At 38.1% G+C, this 14,238-nt stretch overlaps 2 protein-coding genes across 5 annotated transcripts in view; one reads left to right on the top strand and one right to left on the bottom strand.

Moving 5' to 3' along the window:
* The window catches only part of rhbdf1a (rhomboid 5 homolog 1a), a 68,560-nt gene extending 67,273 nt beyond the window's left edge, over positions 1-1,287 (top strand). For 3 of the 4 annotated variants that reach the window (XM_079887095.1, XM_079887096.1, XM_079887094.1), the window contains exon 19: positions 144-1,210. In XM_079887095.1, coding sequence (XP_079743221.1) covers positions 144-563 — 420 coding nt within the window. In that variant the 3' untranslated portion in view covers positions 564-1,210. Of the gene's footprint in view, positions 1-143 lie in introns of all 4 variants that reach the window. The other variant, XM_079887097.1, reaches the window with a different exon arrangement.
* A 1,946-nt stretch (positions 1,288-3,233) lies between these two features.
* aanat2 (arylalkylamine N-acetyltransferase 2) lies at positions 3,234-5,600 on the bottom strand. The gene is made up of 3 exons (XM_079887478.1): positions 4,943-5,600; positions 4,148-4,302; positions 3,234-3,819 (listed from the first exon to the last, which is right to left on the bottom strand). Exons 1-3 carry the CDS (start codon positions 5,109-5,111, stop codon positions 3,514-3,516), a joined length of 630 nt encoding a protein of 209 aa, XP_079743604.1. The 5' UTR covers positions 5,112-5,600; the 3' UTR covers positions 3,234-3,513.
* Between the last annotated feature and the right edge of the window lie 8,638 nt (positions 5,601-14,238).

The following is a 14,238-nucleotide window of genomic DNA, read 5'->3' as shown; positions in this document are numbered from 1 at the left end:
TAAATGTCCGTTTTGAACACCTCTAATAACAGATCATTCTAAATTGTAATGTAGACACTGCATTTTCAGTAAAGCTGCTTTGAAACAACATGAATTGTGAATTCACTGAGCTAATCCCGACCCCTCTTTTGCTGCTTCTCTAGGTGGGACCAGCTGGCTCTCAGTTTGGCATCCTGGCCTGTCTGTTTGTGGAGCTGATTCAGAGCTGGCAGATTCTGGCTCAGCCGTGGCGGGCCTTCACTAAGCTACTGTGCGTGGTGCTCTTTCTGTTTGCCTTCGGCCTGCTGCCCTGGATCGATAACTTCGCCCACATCTGCGGATTCATCTCGGGCTTCTTCCTCTCCTTCGCCTTCCTGCCCTACATCAGCTTCGGCCGCCTGGACATGTACCGCAAGCGCTGCCAGATCATCATCTTCATGGTGGTGTTCGTGGGCCTGTTCGCCGGACTCGTGGTGCTCTTCTACGTGTATCCCATCAAGTGTGAGTGGTGCGAGCTGCTCACCTGCATTCCTTTCACCGACAAGTTCTGTGAGAAGTACGACCTCAACGCGCACCTCCATTGAGGGAGAGGCGGGGCTTCGGGGACGGAGGGATTTGATTGGTCGTTAATCTGCATCCGCCAGCCCCAAATTGCACTTCGTCTCTTCCAAATGAAGCCCTTTCTGTGAACATGGACAGTATGCTCGTTTTGCTTTTTTTTTACTCAAGTGCAATGTGGAACTCCACTTTGACTATGATTTTAGGACTCTGAGAATGAAGAACACTTTTTAACGTACCCTAAAGATTTATGTAGTCTATTGAGAAGGGTGTCTGATAATCATACGAAAACAGGGTCACCCTCACCCGAAAACCATCTTTACACTACAGTCTCAGAAGGCAGTGTCATAATAAAAGCACTGGTACACCAAACGGAGAACACGTCTTCTCCAATTTTGATTGTTGTACTTTTTTATGTTTTAGCATGTCAGGGGTAGGTTTGTCTTTGTTTAGTCGACCTCAGAATCCAGGGACGAAAAAAACTGTACCTTCGGTGCCTTGATAAATGTACCTACTACTGCCATATTTTCGTTACACGTTTAGCACTCAAATTATATTCTTTTATTTGTGTGTTACTTCTAATGGAGTTATAGTTGATTATGAAAGGGTAGTGTTTTAGCTACCCAATTTACACACTTGTCACAGAATACAGCTAAAAACAACCTGCACCTCTGAAGTTTGTCTGTTTTTTCTTGTCTGCTCGACCATGAACAAGCTCTAAAATATGGAAGCTCATTTCCACCTCAGAGTAAAGAAAAAATAAAAATGTAAAAGATCTCAATGTGACTGTTTCTCGACATCACATATCGCAATGCGACTGTTTATCACAATAGCTGTGTTTCCATCCACCTATTTTAATGCTCATTTTGAGATATTGCATTCAAAATGCTGGATGGAAACGTCAAGATGGAAACATTTCCAGAATAAATCCCTCGACAGAGGATGTGATTGGATAACTGCACTAACCAGCGGACCAATCGCATTGCACAGCATCTCAATATGAATTTTTTTTTGTGTGATGTTGCATACAAGTTAAATTCACAACTTTCAATGGAAACATTTCTCATAATTGCAACACAGTGTGACTTAATATCTCACAATTGTGACCTTGTTTCTCGTTATTAAGACTTCATATATTGCAATGCGACTGTCTATTTCTCATAATCGTGACATTACATATCGCAGTACAACTCAGTATATGGCGATGTGACTTTATTTCTCAATAGTTATTTCTTAATTACAAAATGTATAATTTGTCAGTGACTTAAAGGAGAACTGGTAACTTTTTTAACTTAATAAAACTGTCTAGAAATCATTTGGATGGTTAAACATCCTGTTCTGGTGATATTGGTGACTTTCCCCGCTCCCCCCAGCGTTCCCAGGCGGAAAACCAACCTTGCAACTTGAGGACTACCGTCCCGGAAAGATAGAAATTGGCAGTCTCGTGAGACGCGAGAACGAGAACGAGCGCGATACACAAATTGCTTTACGGCAATAGGCTTTATGCCCATCTCCACTACTTCCTGAACTTCAGCCAGCTCCTTTGTTTCCTGTCTGCCATTATTGGACAAACTGATTAATCCAGGTGTGTCTGATTATTGTTACTGAGGTCAGGCACACCTGGATTAATCAGTTTGTCCAATAATGGCAGACAGGAAACAAAGGAGCTGGCTGAAGTTCAGGAAGTAGTGGAGCTGGGCATAAAGCCTATTCAACATAAACACACACGCATGTATGATGTATTACCAGATTACCCACCTCGGTAGACATAGCTCCACACGACACAGTTGGCTTGCTCCGATCATAACAAACGCACATGAGCAGCGGTAGAGAGGGGGAGGAGGTCGCCGCAAGTGAGTTTTTTACGACCGTGTTGTGAAATATACGCCCCACAGCTGTAGGGGGAGCTCGTGGGGAAAACATGCGACAACAAAAGGGAAAATCAGCGAAGAAGTGACTAGAGTTCGCTAGAGTTGCCGAGTTCTCCTTTAATATCTCACAATTGTGACTTTATATTTCACAATGTGAGTTTATATATAGTGACTTGCCTTTATTTATCATAACTGCATAACTTCATATCTCACAATTGCGTCTTTAAATCTCAGTGACTAGTTTTTTGTTTGTTTGTTTCAAAACTACTTTTCTTGTTTAGTTTTTTTCCCTCTGAGGCGGAAACAGATGTCCATTCCAAACCACTCTGACGGGTTAGGAACAAAGTTATGAAATGATTAGGATGGTACCAAGGATAACTTAATGTATCCATAAACCTAAAGAAAAGCTTTCTCACCACTGTGCATAAAATACACATTACAAAATATAGCTTTGTTATTAGATGTTTTATTTGTTATTGATTAAGATGCCACAGAGAATGTTTATGGATGTTCTAATTAAAGTTTACATCAGTTCATACACTGTATACATAGATTGCATTTCAAAACACATTGTCACATATGCAGTAATATATTAGGAAGATTTTATTCTAAAACAGTATTCAACATTTCACTGTCCACTTGCAATCCAAGGGATGGAACATTATATAAAAATAAAATTATGTCAGATTTTCAATTAAAAGTTATATTTTCCAGAAGAAAGATTCTGAATTCACTTTTTCAATGGTTGAATGGTTTTGTAAAAGTAGACTATTATTTATGTAAAATGTAATTAAAGATGAAAGAAACTTTTTTTTATTGATCAAGCAAAATGATGAATGTGGTGACTAATTAATTGTTAAAAACAACTGCTGTTTTTTGACCAGTAAAGTGTGCTGTGCAGTGTATCTTGGGCGGTTCACAAGAAAAAAAAATGCAGTAAACAACCAACATCTGTGTGCAATCTCTTTAAATGAGTGCATAGGCAAGTCTCTGGTTCTTTGCTCAGGTGGTATTAGGGCTTTGAGTCCTTAACTAGGTGAGAGCCGTCCAGAATCTACACATGATGTCCTTTATCAGGATTGGATGTGCTGTAAGCTAAAGAAACTTAACATCCGCTGTTTCGTCGTGCATAAGCCAGGCCTCCGAGCTGATACTCCATCTCTGTGAAGGTCAAAGCCCCCACACTGATGGCCGACTGACCCTTCTCCTTGAAGCCAGCTTTCTGGTAGAAGGGCACCAGGAACTCCTCACAGACCAGCAGGGCCCTGCGCAGGCTGGGGAGACAGTGCAGGTACTGCAGGTAGCGCCAAAGCAAGATGGAGCCTTTGCCCTGCTGCCGACAATGGCGGTGCACTGACAACACGTGGATGTGTACCGCGGTAGAGTCCGGGACGTGTGTGTTCATGGCCTCCTGGATAAGATGGTCAAAAGAGGGTTAGAATCTAAACGTATTCCAACTGAACTGATACAAAGTTTCTTTAAAGAACCACATCTGTGTTTTTTCAACAACTACACTGTAAAAAAAAAACTTTTCGAAGATTATTTAAGTACGGTTTACAAGAAGATGCTGTTTCAGTCTTTCTACTTCAAAATTTCACCTTTAATTCAGTGTGCTACTTGCAATTGTAATCAATTGTGAAATTTACTAGCAGTTTTTTGGAGTGAAAATGGTTTCAAAGTAAATCCTACACTATATATATATATATTTTTGTTTTTCAGAGTAGAGAATCACTTCTCACCTGTCCTAGTTTCTCTTTGTCCCAGCCAGATCCTATGATGAAGGCCACCAGCTGACCCTCTTCAAACCATCCCAAAGAGAGCTCAGGACACTGACCCAGGAAACTAAGCACCTCATCAAGGGTGAGTGGACATTCACCGGAAACTGAGACGAACGCTGTAGAGGGAGAGATGGGAGAGATACAGGGATGAGTCAACCCTCATCCCAATGCAAACAACATCTTATCGGCAGATTAGCAGGTTTATAGCAATCAAGTCGGCTTGTTGACTGCAGCCTTCTAATTTTCTATATGTAAAACTTGGGAAGTGCTTAAGGACTTTAGGACTGGTTTGATTTAACTCTCCAACAAAGAAGTGTGTGTTGGTGTGTATTACAGAATTTTATTGGGCACCAATTTAAAAATTAAGAGTTCTGTAAATAAATGTTAATTTTTTCCAGACTAGCCAAACTAAATTTTATTTAATTTGTTTCCAAATTCAAAAATAATGTATTTATTACATACACCATCGTTCAAAAGTATTGGGTTGGTAAAATATTTTCACTATATTACTATATGCTCACAAATTTTAACCAGTAAAGTAAACTAAACCCAACCATCAGAGTTTTAAGAGTAATGCCTTCAGTGTTTGTCACTTGCTGAAAAACTAAATTTAAACTAAAATTACAACATTATTGAGACCGCACAACCTTCTTTAACAGCAATTTAAATTATTCTGGCACTCTATTTTAGTAAATATATTTGCAGCACCCCAATATATCCACACACACCCCCCTCCGTGTCTGAGAAACATCTTACCTTCTCTCTCGATCTCAAATACACTAATGGCGTCCTGTGGGGTGAGATTTCGGAACTCGCTAGCGGGTAATGTGTGTCGTCTCTGGCGTCGCGAGCTGCCAACGCTGAGCGGCGTCTTCAGGAAGAACGGTTTCAGGAAGGGTGAGCTGACGACCTGAGGTGCCATCATCTGACACGAGCTCACTTCGGACTGCTGGAGGACTAGACTGTTTGTAATAGTAGTGGGTTTCCTTCCACAAGTTTTAGGACACCGCTGTCTTTCCGTCAGTCTATTTGTCCAGGCCGCTCTCTTCTATGGTCCGATGTGTTTGAATCCTATCGTTCAACCTCGCTGCTGCTGTCACCTCTCCTCCTCTTTAACCCTCCTTTGGGCTCTTTCCCAGCCCGCCCCACATCTCCTAAAGTGTCCCGTGTTCAGAGGGATATGGATGCACGTGGCAGGTGAAGCTGCAGCAATTCCCTAAAAGTCTTGTGTGCTAATAGCCTACTCTCAACGCAGCTCATCAGCCACTCTTACAAACACTTACCCAGAAACTGTTTGTACAGCCAAAGCAAGCTTTGGATTGTTTACGCCAGCCCTGATAGATCTGTTACGTATTTTGTTTTGGGGTTTTTTCTACATTTTCTTAACAAGAGAATAAGAAGACTGAGAACTGGTCATGAACCAATGTCATTTTGAGATTTTTAGTAGGCCTAGGCTATTGGCCGATAAATAAACCCACAGGGTTTATTAACTCGTAGCCTATCACTCATGTAACGCCTCCAGAATACAGTAAATACAGTAATATTGTGAAATATTATTACATTTTGAAATAGCCTAGATGTTTCTATGTGAATATATATTTAATATGTAATTTATTCCTGTGATGGTAAAGCTGATTTTTTTGCATCATTCCTCCAGTCTTCAGAAATCATTCAAATATGATTTGATGCTCAAAAAAAAAAAAAAAAAAACATTTATTATTATTATCATAAATGTTGAAAACAGTTGTGCTGCTTGATATTTTTTGTGGAAGCCATTTTTTCAGGATTCTTTGATGAATAGAAAGTTCAAAAGAACAGCGTTTTGGCCTATTTGAAATAGACTTTACACAGTGTGTGTGTGTGTGTGTGTGTGTGTGTCACTACCCTTTCTTTTTTTTAATAATTACTTTAAAATAAGTCATTGCCTGAATACATTTTACTGAATTGATCGATTTCTGTATGAAAAGGGCATAATTCACATGTCTATTTTGAATATTTGTTGCTTCATTTATTGTTTGCGTTAATTATTTCAGTTATTCATTGGTCAAGGCAAACCATATTATTGGTACATCCCATGTTTTAACCGATCACTTTACATCTGTATAGCAACCCCTGGCTGTAGTATTAAAATTATTCATTTGATGAAAAATGTATTATCTTTGCCATATAGTATAATTAATTCATAGCATATCATGCGGCTGAAGGTTCATTTAAATATTTACATAATTTTTAAACACTGCTGTTCATATTTATTCCACAACGTCGTCCTTTTCAAATCTACACAGTCTAAGGCTCTTTCAGAACACTTGGTATTGAGCATTTATGTTTTAAAATGACATCTGACAAACTGAAGCTCAGGGTTAGGCTAATGCCGGACCTCAGATGACCTACAGGAGGAGTTCAATTTAAGATGACTTGACCTTCAACGACCCCTCAGAGAAGCTCCAATCGTCGTGTCAGGGGCCAATTGCTGCATTTTCTTAGTCAGACAGTTACATAAAACTGTAGACATAACAGAAATGTAACGTGGTGTAATCTGAATCTGAAAAGTAAGACGGATTAGCCTTTGCCAATTCTTAAGACAGTCTTAACACGGTGGCTGTGTTTATGAGTTACAAAACAGTTTTTTAGCTGTAAGTCACAGCTGACATACTGGTTTAGCATGTAAATAACGTAGAATCTTAATGTAGAAACAGTTTATCAGTCAGTCAGTCACCTTTATTTATATAGTGCTTTATACAATATTATACCATGGTCTGGGTGAATACTCGATTCTGATTGGCTGCAGGGTGTCCATTAAAGGAGACATATCATGCTTTTAAATCGTTCCTTTTTACATATAAATCATACATTTGTAGTCTATATAAAGCGGAACTGCAATGCTTGGGTCTGAATTCCTCATTATTATAGCTCCACGGGCCCCTTTTCTACCCCTTTTCTGATGTGCGTCTGAGAGCAACTCGTTTTGGTGCGGTCTCTTTAAATACAATTGAGACACTTCATACCCCGCCCCCTCTCCAGGATGCAGCGGTGACACTCGGTTCAACTCCACCCCGTTCGGCCATTTTTGTAGTTTGATAGCAGAGATACGATTATCCAGCGGCACAGAAACCTTTTATTCACACGTTATTAACAAAATGTCAACAACGGAAGACTTGTCCAGCCAGCCTTACATGTTCGAGCCAGAGTCGGAGCCGGAGCGAGATGAAAATGAAGACGACGAACCTGCAGAACAACGTCTTCATATGGATGTATCGCAATGGTGTGTTACTGTATTTACACATGAAACTTTGGTCTTCCGACCTTTTACCACCGTGTCGATTTATTTTGATTAATATGTGCGAGGGAGAGAGAGAAAGACAGCGTCTAGTTTGGAGACGGTGTCTTGTTTACATTTTCGCCTGGCTCCGAAGAGAGAGAGAGTGCGTGCGCGCGACCGGGTCTCTCTCTCTGCTCGTTCTTTCAGTTAAACATGTGCCCTGTCACAAGCGCAGCAGTTCATCTACATTAGACGGTGTAATGAAGCGTGTGGGTTACTACATCCAACAACCGAACATTTTAACTTACCCTCTCGTAACTTCTGCATCTTTTAGCTTGGACTACAAAATTGCAGAGAGAAATAAAAATGGCGGATTGCTCGAAGTGTTGGGCTGGAAGTCAATGTCCTTATTTGGCAGTTCCGCTGCAAATACTGTGACGTAATAGTTCACAAAACGTCATAGATAACAGAAAAATCGGAACAGGTTGAAAAATAAGGCCAAAACAGAATATAAAGATATCAACGAAGCACCTGAAGAGAATAATTTCAACTTTTCTGTACTTCTAAACACTCCAAATATACAACAAAATGCATTTAAGGGCTAAAAAGATGGATTTAGCATGATACTGTATGTCCCATTTAAAAAGTGATAGAGGACACCTAGTAAAGGAGTTCTGGTGAAACTGACTGTTTACCATTCGAAATTAATAAATAAATGCGCTGGCTACATCAGCTGTGAGTAACCATAGCAACAGGCAGTCAACTGAAGGGTTCTATGAGCTGAGCAGACTATAAATATCTCCGGTTGCTAAATAAACCGTCAGGCGTAACCAGGGAAACCAAGTTATTGTTTGTAAAAACTTTAGATTTCGATTGTAAAACTAATTAAAATATAAACTAATGTTTTAAAAATGTGTTATTTGGCAAGTGACCATGGTATAAGCGGGTTAATGCCCTTCGAGGTGTCCATTGTCATGTATTAATGGACACATCGTCGGGCATTAGCCTAACCCTTAACGTTACATACCGGTAGTTTGTTTCAAAGCAGCTTTACAGTAAAATAATGATTCAATGATGGTACCAAACAGTTCAATTCTGCTGCAAGCAGCTCTCAAAAGACAATTCTCTCAATCAGAGAAAAATCCTTTAGAGAATAATATTAGCATCCTTATTTTCTCTTAATATTGTGTATTATGTACATCACTTGACAATTTAGATTGATCGTGATTTACAGAAGTTGACATGATCTTGAGACGCAGAGCAAATAAATGGCTTGCTGGCTATTCTGGGCCAGATGAGCAGATGAAGCTAACACAAGCTGACTCAAACAACAAACGAACCGAAGACTAATAAAGTATACTGTGTTGATGATTGTATCGACTGCATGATTCATTACAGATTATTTAGTGAGCGGTTAACATGCTCAGACAATGGCCATATGGGCTGAGGTTTATTTTTTTGTCTAAATTACTTACCTGCTTTCCAGAGCATTGCATGGGCAGGGCAGGACTCGAGGGGCTGGGGGCCTCTGGGCTTGAGTTTTTGTTTGGGCCCTTCCTATGCAACAAATCACCTCAACTAGAACAGTTATGGAGTAGCACACAATGCACAAAAAATTTAATTTGCTTTTGAGGTTCCTAGAACAATTCATGCTTAACCTAGTCATAGTTTGGATGTATTAAATAGTCATTATAAAACGGATAGTTCCAGTCCTTGATTCTGATTGGTTGAGCCGCGTTCGAAGCCGTTGTAAATTACTCAACAACCATACACCTGTGACCGCATTACATTAGTGTTACTGCGCAACTGCCGTTTGTGATTCTTTGGTGCTGCATGTGTTGCTTAGCAACCTCTTTGGAACTTGCTTGGCGGAGGAATAAATGTGTTAATCACTGATCTATTTAATGACACTCTATAGATCAGTGGTTATAATGTTATATTTTTTGTTGCTGGTGCTTATTTTATGAATAAAATAAATATTACAATTTCGTGCCTATTTCCGCGTCGTGCCTAACAACGCCCCTTAGCTTTTCTAAATCCACTGTAAAACACGGCTTCGCGGGGCTTATTGCTTAATTATAATACAATTAAATACAGTGCTCTAGTAGTTGAGAGAAGAACAAAAGCCTGAAATAACAATAAAGCCTGTCATATCTGTCCTCTTATGTCAGATTCTTAAATTCAACCAACACATTAAATCAGAATAAAAAGAAACTGTACGTATGGCATTACCAACTAAATCCACCCAAAATATTAAAAAAATAGTATCTCATAATATACTCACCCTCAAGCCAAGGTGTATGACTTTCTTATTTCAGCCAAACACTATCGGAGTTATATTTAAAAATATCCTCTTCCAAGCTTTATAATGGGAGTGAATGGTAGCCTTAATATTGTTTCCGCCACTGAATAATAAATAAATAATAATAATTGCGACTTTTTATCTCACAATTCTGACTTTTTTTCTCACAATTGCGAGATATGAAGTCAGAATTGTGAGAAATAAAGTCGCAATTCTGAGAAATAAAGATATAAAGTCGCAATTCTGAGAAATAAAGTCGCAATTGCGAGATATAAGTCGCAATTCTGAGAAATAAAGTCGCAATTGCGAGATAACTATTCTGAGGTAAAAAAAAAAAAATCTGTCTTTTTTTTCCTTAGAATTGGACTTTATATCTCACAATTGTGAGTTTATATCTCACAATTCTGAGAAAAGATGTCAGAATTGCGAGATATAAACTCGCAATTATGTGTTATAAAGTCAGAATTGCGTGATATAAAGTCGCAATTGCGAGAAAAAAAGTCAGAATTCTGACTTCATATCTTGCAATTCTGACTTTATAACACGCAATTGAGACTTTATTTCACGCAATTCTGACTTTATATCTCGCAATTCTGACTTTATAACACGCAATTGCAACTTTATTTCACGCACTTCTGAGAAATAAATTCAGAATTGCGAGATGTAAACTCGAAATTGTGAGATAAAAAGTCGCCATTATCTTTTAAAATGTTTTATTTTGTGGCGGAAACAAACTTCCATAGGTAGGCCTTCATTTGAAGTCCAAAAAAAAAAGCACATCCATCATGAAAGTAATCCATATGGTTCCAGGGGTCTAATAAAGGTCTTTTGAATGCGTTTTTGTAAGAAAAATGTCCATATTTATAACTTTATAAACTATAGCTGAACTAAACCTTTAATGGAGCTGTTTGAAGTATAGCCACGTGATCACAGATAAATTGGATTATGTTGTTCACCACTAGGGACCAACTTTACAATGCTGATCAATTGATTATCATCTGAAAAATGAACAAAGTTATAGACTGCAGCTTTTTACAGTCAGAAACAAACGAAAACTGCAAAGCTATATTTTTATAATCAATGACTCGCCTCTTGCTCTCTGTTTAAGCCAGTGAAGGGATTCACAGGATTTTTTTTTTTTAAATAGCCTATTCTTAGGTAAAGTAGCCTATCGTATAGGACTATTATAGAAAACATTTCCAATGCAGTAGAATCATTTTCTAAATGATTTGCCCCAGGCCCGGAGTGGGTAATCGGGAGAATCGGGAGTATTCCCGGTGGGCCGCTTCACTTTTGGGCCGGTCGAGGATGGTTTTTTTTTTTTTTTTTTTTTTTTTTTTTTTCACATTTCAATGTCACATCAGTTACATTAGGCTACAAACGTTCCGCATTCTGACACCGCAGCGCACAACTCAGCATGGGTTGTACCATGTGAGGGAGTTCTCCCCTCCCCTCCTATAGAAATGGTTGGGTCCATAGCCCGTCTTTTCAAAACGTTTTCTCAGGGAGGCTACCGCGGCACCGCCTGCGCCTACTGATAGCTGGGCCGGCCGTAACGGTACGCGTCAGGGAGGATGGATGGGAGGAAGAGGCCAGGAGGTATGGAAGCTTTGTTTCCGCCACAGAATAAAACATTTTAAAAGATAATTGCGACTTTTTATCTCACAATTGCGAGTTTACATGAGAAAAAAAAATCAGAATTGCGAGATATAAATTAAGTCATAATTGCGTGAAATAAAGTCGCAATTGCGTGATAGGCCTATAAAGTCAGAATTGCCTTAAATAAAGTCGCAATTGCATGTTATAAAGTCAGAATTGTGAGATATAAAGTCAGAATTGCCTGAAATAAAGTCGCAATTGCGTGTTATAAAGAATTGTGAGATATAGAGTCAGAATTGCGTGATATAAAGTCGCAATTGTGTGTTATAAAGTCAGAATTGCGAGATATAAAGTCAGAATTGTGTGAAATAAAGTTGCGATTGCTTATTATAAAGTCAGAATTGCAATATATAAAGTCAGAACTGCGTGAAATAAAGTCGCAATTGCTTATAAAGTCAGAACGGCAAGATATAGAGTCAGAATTGTGTGATATAAAGTCGCAATTGCGTGTTATAAAGTCAGAATTGCAATATATAAAGTCAGAACTGCGTGAAATAAAGTCGCAATTGCTTATAAAGTCAGAACGGCAAGATATAGAGTCAGAATTGTGTGATATAAAGTCATAAAACGTGTTATAAAGTCAGAATTGCGAAATATGAAGTCAGAACTGCAAGATATGGAGTCAGAATTGTGAGATATAAAGTCAGAATTGCGTGATATAAAGTCGCAATTGCTTATAAAGTCAGAACTGCAAGATATAGAGTCAGAATTGTGAGATATAAGTCAGAATTGCGTGAAATAAAGTCGCAATTGCGTGTTATAAAGTCAGAATTGCGAAATATAAAGTCAGAATTGTGTGAAAAAGTTGCAATTGCTTCTTATGCTTCTTATAAAGTCTAAGTGAATTATTATTTAACCTTTACATCATTTGTTAACCCATGGTATTAATACAAACTACACAATAGTACGAGCTGAACTGTTGCTTCATTTATCCAATTTAAAAAAAGTGCTAATTTGGAATTCCACCATGGAAAAAGTGGGCCGGTCTTGGGCCTGAAACTCCCGGGCTGAAAAGTGGCCCCACTCCGGCCCTGATTTGCCCTGGAGTACATATGTTTTTCAGTGCAACTAATAGGTTGCACAAAAGTATAAGTATCAGAAGTACATGCAACAATGACACTTAGCCAGCTTATGGTGCTCCTAAAATAAAGTCAAAAGGCACTCAAATGTTAAAATGTTTACATTTAGGATACGGAATACAACAGTTCCATAATACATTAAATACACACAATTATGTATGAAATATGAAGTCTTAAAGTATATTACTTTCATAATGCTTTAAATGCACTTCTCACAAGTGAGGAACAAGAAGGCACAGTGGAATATTTAATTGAAATGGCACATTATCTGAGGAAATAAAATAATATGCATATTCCAGAGCAGTGATTAATCTTACATATCATGCAGAGCTTAAAGAAATGAACTTAACACCATTATTATTATTTTTCTATTACATTTGTTTAAAATACATGTACAAAGGAGCTTAATCAGTATTAACATTTAAAATATTGATCCTGATATAATGAAAAATCATGTAGGCCTATCGCAGCATTACAAAGTTTATTTGTATTCATGTTAAGCAATATGTTACCAACTTAATATCAATTTAAAATCATCTGCTCTTCAAAATGCACATTACAAATAAGTAGCCACACATGTAATACATAGATGTAAATCAAGGCTAAAGGTTACAGCTTTAAAGATGAACAGCACAGCTATGGGAAAAAGCTGTAGCAACACTTGCTTTGTTTTTTAAAGGCACATAAACCTCTGCATAATGCTACAAGACACGGCATATCTGCATGTTTGAGGAGAACAATGAGATTTAATGCTTCTTGTGACTTGTTCATTTAGCTGTTCTTTCCTTTCTTTGAAATACAACGTGTCAAATATTCACAAAGCTAACATTTGAACTGACACATGAAAGGAATGCCTTCACATGTTGAAGTATTTAAAGATCATATTACAATATTTATAAAGCAAATAAAGAGGTAAACAGAGTCCAGCATGGCTTTTTTTAGTCCTTAAAGAGCATAAATAGCTAAACAAGCAAGCACATTTAAAGCACTGTTAGACCACACAATATTTTTGTCATTAAACTGACAAGAAGTCAACCATTTTTAACATTATTTGATCACTATAAATATTACATTTGGAATCATGAATATATATATTCTGAGGTGCTTTTTTTTACTGCTCGTCTTCAGTCGGCACACAAAAAATAAGTTCAGGACATTTAAGTACTTACTAAAAACATTTCAACTGCACAGTTATATTTCTGTATTATTTACTAGTGAGTTTAATACGATCATTTATCGAGTAAACACTTTTATGTTTAGTCAAACAGATGTCCTGAAGTGAGTTTTACTGAAATGTGCTTTGTCTATTAACCATAACAAGCTGCTGTGTGTCAATAATGTTATAATATGGTCCAGATCAAAGCTCTATATTAAGCACTGAGATGGTGTTCTTCTCCCTCAACCTCCTTAACTACACTCTTAAATATAAAGGCTCCAAAGGGGGGTTTGCAGCGATGCAATAGAAAGAACGAACCATTTTTGTTTCCTCAAAGAATCTTTCAGTGATCAGGTCTTAAAATAACATTTATTTTTTCCTAACGTGAAGAACCTTTTGTGCAATGGAAAGATTTCTGGATGTTAGGGTGTGTTCACACTTGCAGTTCAGTTCTCTTGGTTCGTTTGGTCCGGACCAAAAAAAACAACAACAACATAAAAACCATTTATGGTCCGCTTAGAATTCACATCTGATTCTTGATCTGTCCTTTTTAGGGTCGCATCACGTGACATTATGTCCCGTTTTGGGTTTGTTTAC

The sequence above is a fragment of the Squalius cephalus genome (assembly GCF_949319135.1).
Source record: "Squalius cephalus genome assembly, chromosome: 1".
Lineage (NCBI taxonomy): Eukaryota > Metazoa > Chordata > Actinopteri > Cypriniformes > Leuciscidae > Squalius > Squalius cephalus.
The sequence above is the reverse complement of the archived record's forward strand: the minus strand, read 5'-3'. Positions and strand labels throughout refer to the sequence as shown.

What these genes read in the sequence shown, in the direction of transcription:
- aanat2 (XM_079887478.1), bottom strand. Translation starts at nt 5,111, where the DNA reads ATGATGGCACCTCAGGTCGTCAGCTCACCCTTCCTGAAACCGTTCTTC. An exon ending in ATTTGAGATCGAGAGAGAAG is followed by an intron (nt 4,303 to 4,942) that starts GTAAGATGTTTC and finishes CTCCCTCTACAG; the next exon opens with CGTTCGTCTCAGTTTCCGGT. An exon ending in ACAAAGAGAAACTAGGACAG is followed by an intron (nt 3,820 to 4,147) that starts GTGAGAAGTGAT and finishes CATCTTATCCAG; the next exon opens with GAGGCCATGAACACACACGT.